This window comes from Sander vitreus, chromosome 9, assembly GCF_031162955.1.
Source record: "Sander vitreus isolate 19-12246 chromosome 9, sanVit1, whole genome shotgun sequence".
NCBI lineage: Eukaryota > Metazoa > Chordata > Actinopteri > Perciformes > Percidae > Sander > Sander vitreus.
In genome coordinates, this window is record NC_135863.1 from 33309116 (window position 1) to 33326045 (window position 16930).

A 16930-nucleotide genomic window follows, 5' to 3' on the forward strand; every position below is an offset into this window, starting at 1 on the left:
TCACCTCTGAGATTGTGTTATGTACACATATTCTGTATTCTTTATTTGTAAGTCTCGGTGATCGGCCCCTATTTTAAACAATAAAGAAAGTAATATTAAGAAAGTGTATTTCTTATACATAGTTTAGAGCTGTTCTTTCTGAAAGAATTTATTATTATGATCAACTTTATTATTTTCTGGATTTTGTATCACCATACTCCCTAAACTTATGTAGAAAATGCTCGCTCTATTTCCTCCATAAAACGGTGAGTAAATGAATGAAGCATGATCCATGATATACAGTACTACCATGAACTGTGAGTTTCTCTCCAAGGGCAGCATGTCAGTTCACTCTGGGAGAGCCCATGTCCTACTGATGTCATTTTTATGTTACATTGAAGGACACCAGGATGAAATCAAAGTGAACACAGGCGGAGAGTGACTATTAAAACTGCAATGGAAGAGTGTCAGCACCTCATCACTCCATCTCCTGTCGTCATGGAGACGCAAAGAGAGTTTTTAATATTCATATAATAAAGCTGTGTCTTGTTACACAATAAAAGGGTATGTGCAGAGAAAAGAAAGAAAATAAAACACCCTTAATTTGCATTTTGTGGTAGAAACCAGAGCCAAAACTTCTTATAAAAAATCATTTTTTCCCAGCTGCCACTATCGTAAGACCAGATAATGACTACATGTACAGTAAGTAGATTCTGTTATGTTTGACCCTATGATACACAAAGCCTTATTTTCCAAAAAGGAACAAAGGTATGGGATGATTTTATTTTCAGTTGAAAGCTGATTTAGTTTTGTTGCTTAGTGCAATAGCTGGCTTTTTGAGTCCAGCTATTTGGTCATTCATCACGGGGAAATTGAATTGTTCTCCAAGTCAAGATGCCACAGTGTAATTACAATCAGCCATTAGTTTGTAGCTCAACAGCTGGATGTCCCTGTGGCAAATTGCTGTAGACTGGCCTTTGATTAATCTCCTCTGGGGAACCTGCTGGCTAAGTGGCCGGTCAGTCTCTGGAGGAACTACAACGTCAGAGCTTTGAGTCATATGTTCATTCAGTGTAATACAGGGCTCACTGGTCAATGATTTCATTTTGGAATGTCTTCCCACAGAATTATCGTGTACGCCCAGTTTTGCTGGGAATTTATTTGTAAGGGTTCAATGGGTCATTGTCTCAAATTAGTGCTTTTTAAGTCCATGCAATAAACTTTAAAGCCCCTGAGGATGTTCTGACTTTGGTGACTCCTAGTGGTAGAATCTAAAAAAGGCACAGCATGGTGTCTGTTTAATATTTCATATTCATATCATAATTATGTTTATATTATATAATATATATATATATTATATAATATAAACATAATCATGATATGACCTGGGTTATATATATATATATATATATATATATATATATATATATATATATATATATATATATATATACGCTACTCGATGATCATTTAATATACATATTACCCTATATCATTAGAGAAATGGCAGACTATTATATTGTATACTTTATAATAATAGTTGCTGACTGTTGGAAAGAAAGAACAGCACTATTTTACTTTTAGAGGGCTAAAGTTGTAAATAATATGGATACCACCACATTGTCATGCTTGAATAAATTTGTAAAACGGTGTAAAAGGTGGCATGATTGTTTTTATACAAAAGTACATAATAGCGTGTCAAAAAGACAGGAGGATAAAGAATCAAATACAGAAGTGGATTGGGGTATCATAGCCTACGTCAGAGAGCGCCTCTGTGACTTAAAGGTGCAGTCATCAATCTTTGGCCACTAGGTGGCGGAAAAACATCCAAACAAACAAAACAAACTGACAGATACACAGCCACCAGTACCACAGATTTAATTGTTAACAAACGGTTGGCTACTTTCACATGTAGCAGACACGGAGCAACATTAGCATTCATTTGGAGTTATGCTTCTGGCAACCTGACGGATGTTAGTTCAATACTCACCTTTTCTTCTTGTAGCTCTTTAGTGAAATGTGTGTCTTTAGCAAGCTACAAGGCAGTTTGACTTTCTTCACCAGCTAACTTAGGTGCTAACTTTGTCTCTTTGTTGAAGGGGGTTATTTCAGGTTTTATTGATTAATGAGTCTGAGGAGGCTCACAGAATCAGCAAAAGAGATGCATTTTGTGTTTAGAAGTTGTTTAGCTCTTAGTTAGTTAAAATGATGCTAGTGGGCTAGCAAAAAGAATAATCAATTGTCAATTGACCCTTCGCTTACCCCGAAGACGCAAGTCAAATCACAGCGCAGTATAGGACTGGCTCTATACTGCAGTATAGTGAACATAAAATTCATCTAAAGTAAGGGAAATATAACACACTATTTTTTTATAGAATTGTGTTATCGTAATGGGTTTATTTTCCTATATTTCTTACATTATTATTATTGTTAATATTATTAATATTAGTAGAATAGTAATACTTTTCTAATTCTAAATTAGAGATTCTCCATCACAGATGTATAAGCAACACAAATACAAAAATGAATTACCCTTTTTATTAGTTATTTTTTTCTCTCTCATCAAACTGTTTTACTTGTACAAACTTACACCCTTGTTATACTTTCTGTATTTGGCTGCTTCCTGTGAGCCCGTGTAAACTCCAATAATACCGCGTGGCACTTGGAGACACAAAAAACCCAGGTTGGATCGAGGAGGGGCCTGCGGTTCAGATTTCCACAAGAGTGCGACCCCTGACCGCTGACGAGCGTCCTGTTTGTGCTCAGCCTGCGCGCATGCGCGGATCTACACACACAACACCAGCACGCAACCAGTAGCGGAGGCCTATCCACATGATTTAGAAATCAACTGGTGAGCTGTGGGAAGCCGAAGTTATCCCTCCCTACTATCTCAGCATCCTTCCCAGCAATTGGGGGAAAAAAGGAGAAGCCAAACAAGCAAAAGTTTTTCTCTGACTCTCGAAAAGAGGAGTCGACATGGATGAAAAGGAGCTGTTTGTGTGAATAAACGGAAAGACTGACGACAACATTCTTCACACGGTAAAAGAATGATAACATAGCTAGCACTTTGTGTTATTTTGTATGAGAGGACACGAAAACCACAACTGTGGGAAAGTTTCAAGCAGGGACTGGCTATGGCGCGGGAGGGCGAAGACCCCGGGATGGCCAAAGCTTCCAAAGTCAAAAGGCAAAGAAAGAAGAAACCAAAGGAGAACAAAACCAGGACAGTCCACGCAAACATACTGTATGACAACGCCAAAGGGGAGGAAAACCCAAACCGAAATTATGCAAACAACAAGATTAAGACGACCAAATACACTGTGCTGTCTTTCCTGCCAAAGAATCTTTTTGAACAGTTCCATAGATTTGCCAATGTTTACTTTGTTTTCATCGCTTTGCTGAATTTCGTTCCAGTTGTCAATGCCTTTCAGCCAGAACTTGCTCTGGCTCCTGTAGTTTTCATTTTGTCTGTCACTGCCATCAAAGACTTATGGGAGGACTACAGAAGACACAGGTCGGATCAAGAAATCAATCACATGGATTGTCTGGTCTACAGCAGGTAAGCGGGGCCTAAATACTAGCAACAGCCAGCAGTGTCCAGCTGTTGCTGAAACCTTGTGTGTTTAGTACAAACTGTCCTCCCCCAATGCATCTTACACACATTCACATCAGCTGTGGAAGGCAGATTGCTCACATGTTCTTCACTCTCTTGCCATATGATGCAAACTGGCCTGCTTGAACCCAGATGTCAGGCTCTGTCACATATTCATCATTTGTGTGGGTCCAGGATGGGGAAAAAATAACATTTCTGGCCTAAGAGTGAAACCTGGCTTAACACATAAGGATAATATATAACATGTGAAATCCAAAAGTCCAGAAAACCTCCAGTTTGCTGCCCACCTATCTGTCAGAGAGGTGTGGAAAAAAGTTTTTTCTGATTATACAGATGTTGCCTTAGTGCTGTCATTATTATTAATTATGAGACAGTATGTTACCTGACAACCTGTTTCTCTCCCAAGCTTTCTCTACTACTAACTATACCCCCGAGCCTGCGCGAGTGTATTTTGCTAATGAAAAGCAGCACTGTCGTCCATGTACAGAGCATAATTCATGGTAATCAAAAGGCTCTGTGTTTAGTGGTTCCACAGTTTTAGCTAAGTCTTGACCCAAAGCAGCTCTGTCAAGGTTGGACATAATTGAATTTTCTTGCGCTGTGGCGTTAGAGTGCAAAACATCCCCTTTCTCAACCTAGCAACCGCTGACTTGACTAAACCTACATGGCACTATCATTTTATTCTTCTCAAGGTAAAATACACAGTCACTCAAACTACCTATTGCTTTCTTTCTCTGGAGGAGTTTTATCTGCAGGTAATGAACCGTGTGTGAATGGTTTTCCTAATGCATTTCTTCACAGAGACACTTTTCATGTGGAAACGCAGAATGAGGTTGTCTTTATGATATGGGATATAGAGCTGCAAATATGAATCAATAAGGTTCAACTGTTAAATGAATCGCCAACCGTTTTGATAATCGATTCATTTTTTTAATCAAAAAGTTCTCTGTCAGCTTGTTAAATATGAACATTTCTTAGTTTCTTCTCTCCTCTGTGCCAGTAAACTGAATATCTGAGTTGTGGACTAAACAAGACATTTGAGGACGTTTATCTTGGACTTTGGGAAACACTGATCAACATTTTTCACCATTTTCTGAAATTTTATAGACCAACTATTGGATTAATTGAGAAATAGTCTCGCATTGCCAGACCTTCCAACACAGCGCTGCAGAGGAGGGTCTGTCAAGTCCACACAGCATTCTGGGATGGGAGAAAAACGTGTTCTGGTTTATTGGCATTTCTTTAAACCAATCACAATCGTCTTGGGCGGTGCTAAGTGCCACTGTGCCTCTGCTGAATAGTCTCAGGAAGGAACTTGTTTTGGTGGAACATGTGGACGTTCCACCAAAACGATACCATAATTGACAATGAAAATAATCATTAGTTGCAGCCCTAATGGAATATTCCATTTTTATCTAAAATGGCAAATATTTACAAAGTCTGTCAGTAGAAAACAACCATGTACTGGTAAATGTCTCCTCCCTTTTTTTAATGAATTATTTTCTTCCAAGGAATCCTCCTAGATCCAGATCACAAAGATGCAGACATGCCCAGTCAAATCACGCGTTTGCACCAATAAACTGAGTTTTCTGGAATGTAAATGGTTTGCTCTTAATTTGCTTTAAAGAGTGCTAACAACATCAGCTGGTGCTGTCCAGAAACGTCTCTGTAACTTAACTTGCTGTTGTCTATCTAAGCTGATACATTCTTCCGTAACTGGAGAATTAATTATTGAAGTGCATGGGCCATATTTTCTCTGCTCTATTTACTCTAGTTATTTTGGAGTCATGCACACAGAATGGAAGATAAATTTCACATTTAAGCAGCATTGAAGGACGGCCAGTAGACCGCAGATTCAATCAATTTCCATCTGACAGACTGTCCTCGTTCCACTTTCTGTGTTGGTTTTCGAGAATATCTGTAGTGGGTTTTAATGTAAATGTAGAAAAACACTTGCTTTAAGTTGAAAGCGTTAGCAGTAGCTGTGACCTTTTTTTAAACAAAGATCACCAGTAAGAAGAGCGCTCAGGGGTTTTTCCAACAGGCATAGTATTCATAGATATACATCTTGGTATGTTATGGTTACAGTGCAGTATGTACATTTAATAAGATGTGAAGTCAAAGATAACAAAAACCACATGCTCATTAGAATCACGCATTTAAAATGTAAGTTCACCCATGTGGCGACATCTTCATGTTTTGAAATGTGTTTTAGTTGTTGTTTATTATTTGTGGCAACCCTCAATATCTCTAAGTGTTTTTGTTTCTTTCTCCAGACAGCATGTGTTGTGCTTAGCCGAAAAGTAGAAACTTAACAGAGCTACAACTAACAATTATTATCATTATCGATTCATCTGCAGGTTATTTTCTCAATGAATTGATCATTCTTGCTCTATGGAAGGTCACAATGTCCCAAAAATGTTTTCAAATTGCTTTTGTTATGTGACCAACTGCCCAAAACCCAAAAGATATTAATTTTACTATCCGATATGACAAAGAAACGCAGCAAAATCCTGAAGAAGCTGGAGCAGGGGAGTATCTGGTGGTTTTGTAGTTTCAGATCGATTTCCTGCTTATTTGTAGATCTACACTGCTTGGAAACTTTGACTAAACCCAGTCTCAAAATAAGTGTATTTTACTGTAGCATGAAGTCATTTATTTAATGAACCACTTCAGGAACTAGTTGACTGATCAGCCAGCGTTGGTACATCAGTTAGTATACCTCGCACACTGCACTGACATAACTTTTACTTTACAAAACTGGGTCACTTATTGAACAATTCTGTGCTCTAACTGTGGCCTAAGTCTATTCCATCTCACCTCAGGCTATTGATGAGTTTTCAGGCAATACAAAAAATAGGAATAAGAGGGAATATTTAGGGCTGCAACCAACGATTATTTTCGTGGTCTTGTTTTGTCCACAACTCAAAGATATTCAGTTTACTGTCACAGAGGAGAGAAGAAACGAGAACAAGTTCACATTTGGGACGCTTCAAGAGAACTTTGACTTTTTTTTGTTATAAGAAACGACTCAAACCGATTAATCGATTATCAAAATAGTTAATGATTAATTTCAATTGATTCATCTTTGCAGCTCTAAAAATATGACTAACATAAGTTTTCAGTTTGCCATTGTCCTTTTAGATTCTGTTCACCCTGGGTTTGTCCAGTCGAATATAAAGTGCATGGGTATAGTCTGATTTTCATGCTGACACCACGTGCATTTCAGTGACAAAATTCAAGGGAGGGAACGTTTGATATACTTGGATATGAGTCATTAATGTCAAAGGGGTGGGTATGGGTTGTTATGAATAAGTAACATGAGTGTTTTTTCCTTTCACTTCCTGACTGTTGTTTGTAGCTTGGCTGGGTGCATTATTTAGCATATTTGCAACCAGAAATAACACATTGTTCAGAAATGAACCCTGGTTACCATTAGTGAAGTTTTACCCATTTATAGATGATTTTCACATTAATAGTTGCGAGTGCAGCAAGTTCCTCAATCATTTACAGTTTCCCAGCGTGACACTGCAAACTCATTGATTGTTTGATTGTGTTGATGTGGACTGAGACTAGAAAACCCTTGTGAGATTTATTTTGAAACAGTGTTGTTGTGACAAGGACAATGTCATACAAAGTGGAATTTGTTCCTCCTTAGTTTGATTAACCCCCTGAAAAGTCTCATCCCATCTACCTACATCCTAAATCGCTATGTAATGCAATGGAGATACAGTGCTATGTCCCTGCTAAACTACATTTTGGACATTTTTGTCTTTTGATGGACGTACTGAAGAGGAAGTTGACGAGGAAATTGGATATCAACAAACAGGCGGTCCTCTTTCATGCGTAACATAGTTTCAGTCCCGTACCGATTTATGGAAGTCGAGCTGCAGTTTCTGTTTATAGAAACACCAATTATAAAAACAATAGCTCCACATCTTTCACCCTGCAGCTTCTACCAGCCGTTTTGTCCTCTTATTGTTCTGGCAGAGCGGAGAGACGCTATGTGGAGAGGTACTGGAAGGAGGTGCGGGTGGGAGACTTCATCAGGCTGCGATGTAACGAGATCCTCCCCGCCGACGTTCTGCTGCTGAGCTCCAGTGACCCCGACCGCCTGTGCCACATCGAGACCGCCACGCTGGATGGAGAGACCAACCTCAAGCAGAGGCAGGTCGTCCGCAGCTTCTTTGACTTGGTGAGGCGGCCGCTCCTTTAACGTTTTCTCTCCATCTTGTCCTGATTAGAGCGGTAAATCTCACATTTTATGACGATACGATTCGATTATATTAGGACAACAATACAATATTTACTGATATCACTAGGGCTGGGTATCGGTAAAAAATGTTCGATACCAGTACCAATACCGTGACTTAGATACTGGTTCCTAAACAATACTTATTTCGATACCAGTTTTATTAAACAAAAATAAATGACAACATTACACATTATGGCACAAATCTTTTTATTTATTTTCAGCTCCGACTACGTGACCCCCCGTCTCTGTGTAACGTAGAGTTTGTCCTGCCTGTCTTTACGACGTCTAATGTTAAACAGCCAATCACAGACATTAGATCTTGGTAGAAGCATGCTGCGTGCTTATTGGCTCACTGATGCTGATGATGATTTTTACATTTTTTAAGTTGTGTGCTAAAAGTTTTTTTTCTACTTCTGGTGAAAATAGTTTCTCATAGGTAGTAGAATGGTAATGTTGATAATTAACAAATCATTCAATAATTTATCAAATGCAAATATGAAACATGAAGCAATGAAAAACAAGCATCTCTCATTGACTGCACCTCAGATCAAATGAAAATGTTAAAATACACTATAGGTGTCACTCCATATGGAACTCCAGCCCCGGCCTGAATAATCGGTTTGTTGTCTGTTTGCAGGATTGTGATTTTGACCCCCTAAAGTACAACGGCATAATTGAATGTGAAAAGCCCAACAACGACCTGAACAGATTCCGAGGCTACATGTGAGTATTCTCTTGTTTAGTCAGCTCTGTACACGGTGGGACTGATGGCTGCCCATCATGTGGCTGCAACTTTTTAAAACCACTGTTTTAAACCGACGATGCTCAACTTTATTTGTCAACTCCCATTCAAGGTTTCAAGTTTTTCATTTCACTGTAAAATGATGCAGTGACATTTTGAGTGATGTTTAGCTCCAAAATGGAAATAATGTGAAACTGCGGTTTGTTGACAAGCCAGGAGTTTCCAACTTATAATTATGACTTGAACAGTTTTTCCAAGTCAAGATGACATTTTGTTTTCCTGGGATGTGGTTGCAGGGTTTTGCCAATTTGACCATGCAAATTTGAAGATGTATGTGTTTACTTGTGACCAGAATAAACGGAAGAATCAGCTGCTCTTTGCAACCGGATTACTGAAGCTGTAGTTGCTAGACCTCTGTGAGAGCTAGCCCAGCTTGCGTATTAAGCAACAACAACTTGCCCCCCTTCTCTCAGCTGAGTTCCTGTGTTACACCTTACTTCCTTTTGTGTGTGTTTGCAGTAGAAATACTCAAGGATATGTTTTTCTTCAAGATGTAGTGGAGATATTGACAGAGATGGGGAAAGGAGGAAAAGCTTGATTCAGCCCATCCTGTTGTGGTACTTTATCCCTTTCCTTTTATTATGCACATTTAAGCTAATTGCTGTATAGCTTTGTGGCTGTTGTACTGACCAGTATGTTACTAGTGACATCTGTTCATCCACATGTAGTGTTTCATACTGGTCAACTAGCTTTGATGTTACACTTCAATATCAGTTTACTTGCCAAGAGGAGTACTACGCAGCCTGTAGTTGTTAATCTCGTCTGTGGAACTTCGTCATGTCTGAAAACAAGCCTGTCTAACGTTACACGTCGTAGACACACGCAGGAAAAACGGTATGTTACACAGAGACAGGGCTAACATACAGTCATGTGAAAAAATTAGGACACCCATGCTAAAGTTGACTAAAAAGAGGAAGAAAAAAATCATCTTTTTGGAAAGTGATCTTAATTAAAAAAATGAGGAACAATCCAACCTTTAAGGACACCAGTTTTCTTTGTGAATGAATAATGTATCGTAAATAAATAAATGTTCTTCCTTAAAATACAGGGGGCATAAGTCAGTACACCCCTATGTTAGATTCCCATAGAGGCAGGCAGATTTTTATTTTGAAAGGACAGTTATTTCATGGATCCAGGATACTATGGATCCTGATAAAGGTCCCTAGGCCCCCATATCATCACATACCCTTCACCATACCCCCACCACATCATCACATACCCTTCACCATACCCCCACATCATCACATACCCTTCACCATACCCCCACATCATCACATACCCTTCACCATACCCCCACATCATCACATACCCTTCACCATACCCCCCCATTATCACATACCCTTCACCATACCTAGAGATTGGCATGGGGTACTTTCCATAAAATCATCTCTCAATGCAAATCAAACAGCTGTTAGACTAACTGAAATAAAACCATGCCAATCTCTAGGTATGGTGAAGGGGATGTGATGATGTGGGGGCCAAGGGAACCTTCCCTTCCAAAACTTGGATGCCACTTGGCATGAGTTGGCACTAATACATCTACAGTAACGCAGTGGAAATTGGGTTATCCATGCAGTGTAATGTGATTGTCTTTTAATGTGATTGCCGCATTTAAAAGTTTTCATGTTGACATAAAAGGTTTTCACTTTGTCAATTATTTGCAGTTTCCGAATGGTTGCCAGGCAACTTCATGGTGACAACAGGACTCCACAAAGTCACTGCGCCCAGCCAAGAAATAATTCAGGACAAAACCCCACATAACAGCACACACCACGTCACATTTTACGCTTTAATTCAAACCAATGAGGTAAAACGTGTTAATCAGTTACCTTCTTACAGAGCTAGTGGTTTCCCTCTGTTTTCAGTCTCTATGCTAAGCTAACCGGCTTCTGGCTGTAGCTTCATATTTATCCTACAGACATAAGAGTGGTATCGATCTTCTCATTTAATCTTCAGAAAGAAAGCAAATAAGTGCATTTGAACTATTCATGGCCATGTTATCAGTGGGATGCAGCGTGTTCGCTCCCTGCTATTGTTAGAGTTTTCAGAGACCTGGAATAATGCCAGGTGTATCTACTTGGCCTTTTCATTGTCTCTCTTCACTGGGAGATGAGAAACATCCTCTGGGCTTACAGTAAAACGGCCGGGCTGACCCGCACTTACATTAATATGACATTTATTCTTTGCTCAGAAGGAGACCAGATGCTGCAGGTATTCCGTTGCCAGGCTACAGCGGAGCACGGAGCACAGTGGCAGGAGGGGGGGGGGGGGGCAGTTGTGTCAGCAGTGTTTTATTACATTACGGATAATGGCACCAAGTCTAATCTCACTTCCTTTGTGGGAGAGAAAGCACTCTGTGTCTCTGAGTGTTATCAATTTCTTGAACAGTGTGAGCTATGAACTGAGATGCGCTGTGTGTAAACTACGGCGCCTTGGAGCTCAGGCACAGTGATTAATCTATAACGGTGGTGACGTGTCCGCCGGCCTGCTGTCAGAGGCCAAAGGATGAACTTTTAGTACAACATGCTGACTGTTGTGTGACTTTGAAAGAAGCTACAACAGAGATGATTAAGCACTGCTTCCAGCTAAAGGTTGTGGGGCTGTTTTAAACTAACACACTTGTAATCCTCGATTTAGTAATAGGATTAAGGCTGACATTAAAAGCTCAGCTCTCCCCCACAACCGATGCATTTGCCCCTCATTTGACACAGCTCAGCATATACATCTCACTTTTAGTTTAAAACTCTTTTCTAAGAGAGGTTTGAACTTCCTTGGCGGGCTGGCTAAGAGCTGAATTCAGTCTATGTACGACACGACACTCGCGATGAGCCCGACAAGCTTTACATTTAACAGTCTGAAGTGAGGCCCAAGGGTCAGCCATGAAGCAGTGAATTGCCTGATTGATTCTAAGCCCGAGGGGTTTCTGTGGAGCGGTAGCGCGGCCAGTGCTTCTGTATCAGAGTGAATTTGTGCTGAGATAAGGGCTCCTGGCGAGGAAAGACCACTATGCTTTAGAGCATGATCAATTGAGGTGCTCAGCAGAATAAACTGATGTTGTCTTGGGGGCTTTGGCACTCTATTTCTCCCAGCAGCAGTATTTTTTACACCTGAGTATAAAGACATAGCAAAGATCATATTGCCCTTGTTTGATAACATTTTTAGACCAGCACTTAAGTCATTTTTATGCATCTTCTAACCTGACAGAATCCATCGAAGTGGCCGAAGGGATGCACTTTACAAAGAAAACCTGCTGCTGAGAGGCTGCACCATCCGCAACACAGAAGAGGCTGTGGGAATAGTCATTTACGCAGGTTAGCCCCCCGAAATAACCGTGTTGTAGGCTCGCTGTCACACTCCATATTTCACCTCTGACCTGCTGTTGTTAGTGTGCTGTTAACACACTGTGTGTCTTCACAGGTCACGAGACCAAAGCCATGCTAAACAATAACGGCCCGCGCTACAAGCGCAGTAAACTGGAGAGACAGATGAATGTACATGTGTTCTGGTGTGTCATCATCCTGCTGGTCATGTGCCTGTTTGCTGCTGTTGGTGCGTAATAGTTCAGAGTTATGTAAACAATGGTTTACAACTTCTAAAAACCTTATGGCTCTGTTGAGAAATTTGATTTTAAAACCTTGATTTCTTTACATTTATTTCAGAAGTTAAGTTTACTATAAGGATTCCCCATTAGCTGACGCCTAGAAGACCAGCTAGTCTTCCTGGGGTCCGAAACAACATTAAATCGGACAATATTAAATCGGAAAATATTTAAACATTTCACGGCACATACAGGAAAAGAAAGTAAACCTAACAAACTCAACAAGTATAACACTAAATAACAAGGAAACAATCAGAAAAACCCAAGTATAAAATGATCTAAACAAAATTACATAACATTATATTACACAACATGACACATTTCAGGTTTAACATCTAGGTAGCTCACAAATACAAAGAAGGAAAACAAATATTTCTTACAACAAAAGACAAAAAAAGAAAATCTGCTGTGCTTTTTATTTCTATCTTCTCATTCAAGTGTTTGTATGACTTGACCTTGTGGTGTTGCTGTTCCAGGTCATGGGCTGTGGATGTTTCAGTACGGTGATAAGAGACCTGTGTTTGACGTTCTTAGTCCAGAGGGGACAGACTTATCACCCATCATGTCAGCCATTTATCTCTTCCTCACCATGATCATCGTCTTTCAGGTACGAACCAGAGAGAAGCCTAAAGAAACAAAGGCACAGATACAGACATAAACAAGACACATAGTAGCATTAGGGTTAAAATGTTTTATCCCACTGACTGTACACAAGCATTGCTGTAAATCAAAGCATCGGCAGTAGTTATTTCAGCACCCGGGGGTGTGTAACCTCTAGATCTCTATCATCACATTTAATCTGGAAAAGCAGTGAGGAAGTACTTGCTTCATACTGCAACAATAATCTTTTTAGTACAAGAAGAAGTGCCACCTGACACCTATTGATTGATTTGACCTGTTTTTCTTTTTTCTCTTTTTCTGCTTGCATGTAGAAATGTCAGTGAAAATGTCACCCTGTCCTGTGTCAGATACTGCAGCTAGTTCCCCTGATATTGGGTAACTTTTAAAATAAATGAAGAAACTCAGTGGAGATAGCAAGTTATGTTTCACTGTACAAACAAACAGTTACTGTTTGAGGTTAAAGAACTACCAGCGTTGCTAGACGTTTTGCTTGATACCCTTTCAAATAAACGCATGACTCTGTTGGCGTCCAGGCACATGGAGAATGTGCAGGCTGAACTGCCTTCCCAAAAGCTATGACTCATTTGTCCAGAACTACTTTCCAGAAGTGTTCCTCGGAAATGTCTCACTTGGGATTAAACCAATGTTTTTTAAACAATCAAACATATACCCAGTATCCTTTTTATATGTCACTTTTTAAATTGTTAAGAACTTGAGTGATATGATGGCTAACAGAAAAGCTGTTTAAAACAGTGATTCACAAACTTTTTTGTTAGACACACCCTGACAGCCCTGTCAGATCAACTCAGCCACCCCTTCATGACACCACTATTTATTTCATCCATTTATCCATTACTTTTAGCTAACTTTTTCAACTGTTTCTGTGAAGTTTTAGCTAATTGTGTATTTGAACCTTTTGCCCACTACTTTTAGCGAACTATCTGTTAATCTGTTATTTTAACCGCGGCTTTTAGCTCACATTTATCTATTACTCTTAGCTGCTAAATCATTTATCCATTACTTTTAGCTTTACTTACTGTTTTAACTTGCTTGCTAACTGGTTATCACATAGTCTCAACTTGTAGTATCCAGCTGTTACAGCTGACTTGATATGTGGATACATTTATCGTAATTACTTTACGGTCCTTCCATGTGTATATACAAAGCAGGCTGGAAAAACCGATTACCAGCTCTATCTCTTTTCTAACAAAGACTCTGTCCTCTCCTAGGTGCTGATACCTATCTCCCTTTTTGTGTCGATTGAAATTGTCAAGATCTGCCAAGTGTACTTCATCCATCAGGACATGGATCTGTACGACGAGGAGACAGACTCTCACCTGCAGTGCAGAGCTCTGAATATCACCGAGGATCTCGGCCAGATGCAATACATCTTCTCTGACAAGACGGGCACGTTGACGGAGAACAAGATGGTGTTTCGCCGCTGCACTGTGGCAGGGGTGGAGTACTCCCATGATGCCAATGGTGAGACAAGCCAGCAAACACTCACACACAAACACTCCCTTAAACAAACAGTTAGCAGCCATTGCCTTTTTAAGTCACTCTTAATGATTTGTGTATGATTTCCAGCTAGAAGACTGGCTATGTACCAGGAGATGGATTCTGAGGAGGAAGACTGTACGTCTCATGGTGGCACCCTGCCCAGGCGGGATAGTGTGACCAGCCACCAGAGCGCCCGGGTGGTGCTGCGCTCCCAGAGCACCAAGTCCCACCGCAGGACAGGCAGCAGGGCGGAGGCCAAGCGAGCTAGCATCCTGTCCAAGCACACGGCCTTCAGCAGCCCCATGGTCAGTGCGCCTCACAGTCACGTCGTCCCTCGTACTCTGTGATGTGTGCTCTCCTCTGATAAACCCTCCTCTGTCCTTCAGGAGAAAGATATCACCCCTGACCCTCAGCTCCTAGACAAAGTCAATGAATGCAGCAGTCAGATGGACTTCATGCGCTTCCACAGCCAGCCCATGTCCCAGCTGCCCTCTGACCTCGCTGACATCATTGATTTCTTCATCGCTCTCACCATCTGCAACACAGTGGTGGTGTCCTCCCCCAACCAGCCCAGGCAGAAGGTAAAACTCACCTCAACCAAATCTATCCAGTCGAACCTTCTTCGGGTCAATAATCCCTTTCACCATTCAGCAATGACTGAGATAGTCGACTTGGTCAGTTACAGGACCTATATTTTGAGCTCATGTGTTCACAGTTCCGGGTTCTGATTTGACCCTCTCGCCTCTCCTTCTGCCTGCTTTTCCTCTAATCTTTCAGTCATTCTGTACACTATTTTCCTGGCTGAAATATCTCAATAACTTCAGGATAGATTGCCAAGAAATGTTGTACGGATATTTGTGTCCCCCATAGGACGATTGTTGTAGCTTTGACAATTCCCTGACTTTTGACTGAGCATCCTCAGATCAAATCTTCAATTTTACCAATACTTTTGTTTACCAAAATGCCTGAAAACTAATTACATTCCCAGCAGCCTCAGCTGTACTTTGTGTGTAGTGCAAATTAGAAAATGTCAGCATGCTAACACGCTAAACTAAGATGAAAATGGTAAACATTACATGGTACAAGGCACATGTTTCGGTTATTGTTGTTCTACAACACAGGGTTGCACAACAAAATGCGAGTTGTAGTCCCTTTATGCTGCACAAGAAAAATGAGTTGAGTCTTCCAGCCTGAGGAAAGAAGCTGCTTTGTAGTCTTGTGGTACGAAAGTGGATACTTCACTTAAAGCACCACTGCACCTAAGTACCTAAGTACTGCCCACAGAGCTGCCTGCATGGCTGTAGACGTTTTGTGAATTGTTTGATAATTTGAGGTTTTTCGGGCCTTTTGAAAAAACGGTGTTTTACAGGGTTTTCAGAGCCCATAAGTTATTTATTGGTGTCAGGATGTAAAGATCATTTCAAACAATATATAAAAAAGTGTATATTGGAAATAATTATCAACCCTGCCTTTAATGCACCATCTAGATAATATTCTAGAAAGCTGGGATGTAAAAGGAGCATCAGTAGAAGATCAAATAGAAACTAAAACTTTCTTTTTTTGAACATGGGAGTAGTTTCCATCTTTTGACAAATATAATTCAGTTTGTTGAGCATTATTTTTCCTAAAATCAAAATCCTGACAAAGTCTTCTTTTGCACATAGCTTTCACTATTTAGCTGCCTGTATTTTTGATGTGCTCAGTCCAGTCGCAGTAGTGTATCCGTGTTTTCTTTAGTTTTGTTCTGTGTGAGCCTGGGTGTGGTTGTCCTGTTCGGAGGTGATATCCTCTCCTCTCCACTCGCTGTGTGCACCAGCTCGCTGTCCTGCCAGTCAGAGGCACACATCCGTTCAGATTAAGCTTTACAAAGTGACACATTATTTATGGACTCTGTGTTTCTTTTTGGAGGTTATCTGATAAGATGGGAAGAAATGTAAATCTTCATAGAAGCATTGGCTTTGCTACGGTCTCCCTTCTGTTTCTTTATCTCTTTTTCTATTGTTGGTGCTTTTTCTTGTCCTTTGCGCCAATGTAATTGTTCACATTTTATGCTGCCCTTGTGGCTAACCTGGCACCTGAATGATTTATATCTACAGTATATATGTGAGAGCCATGGCTCCTGCTGCCAGGAGTACTCAATGTGAGTCACTCTTTCTGCTATTGTACGGCACCACTTTGGGATGAAAGATTGGCTAAAGGATAATAACAAATAAGGAGGTGCATTTTCATCAGTACTGAAGTCTTTTGTATCACTAGAGCTGGGCCTAGTTTCCCAAAAGCTGAAATGATAATTAACCCCACCGTGCGAATTTTCTCAAGCTTAAGAGGTGTTTCCCAGAAGCAATTGAACAAGTTGCTGATCACGTATTAATGAGTAGTCCCGACTGCAGGAGAAACAAAACATGATGTGTTTCATTGAAGTTTTTCTTGTTTTTGTTCATTCTTTTGTTTTTATCATGGCCATTATGCTCTGTTTAATGATGTTGATATAATAAAACCTAATGCAAAACAGTAAGCAGATGAATTGAAAAATTACTGATTTGTGCATATCTGACCATGTGT

The 16930-nt window shown here is 40.3% G+C and overlaps 1 protein-coding gene across 2 annotated transcripts in view; it reads left to right on the forward strand.

The window, feature by feature from the left end:
- The first annotated feature begins 2897 nt into the window (after nucleotides 1–2897).
- The window catches only part of atp10a (ATPase phospholipid transporting 10A), a 43427-nt gene continuing 29394 nt past the window's right edge, over nucleotides 2898–16930 (forward strand). The window contains exons 1-9 of one of the 2 annotated variants that reach the window (XM_078259839.1): nucleotides 2898–3538; nucleotides 7583–7787; nucleotides 8485–8570; nucleotides 11854–11960; nucleotides 12067–12198; nucleotides 12724–12854; nucleotides 14098–14350; nucleotides 14456–14673; nucleotides 14755–14949. In XM_078259839.1, coding sequence (XP_078115965.1) covers nucleotides 3114–3538; nucleotides 7583–7787; nucleotides 8485–8570; nucleotides 11854–11960; nucleotides 12067–12198; nucleotides 12724–12854; nucleotides 14098–14350; nucleotides 14456–14673; nucleotides 14755–14949 — 1752 coding nt within the window. In that variant the 5' untranslated portion in view covers nucleotides 2898–3113. The remainder of the gene's footprint in view (nucleotides 3539–7582; nucleotides 7788–8484; nucleotides 8571–11853; nucleotides 11961–12066; nucleotides 12199–12723; nucleotides 12855–14097; nucleotides 14351–14455; nucleotides 14674–14754; nucleotides 14950–16930) is intronic. The other variant, XM_078259842.1, reaches the window with a different exon arrangement.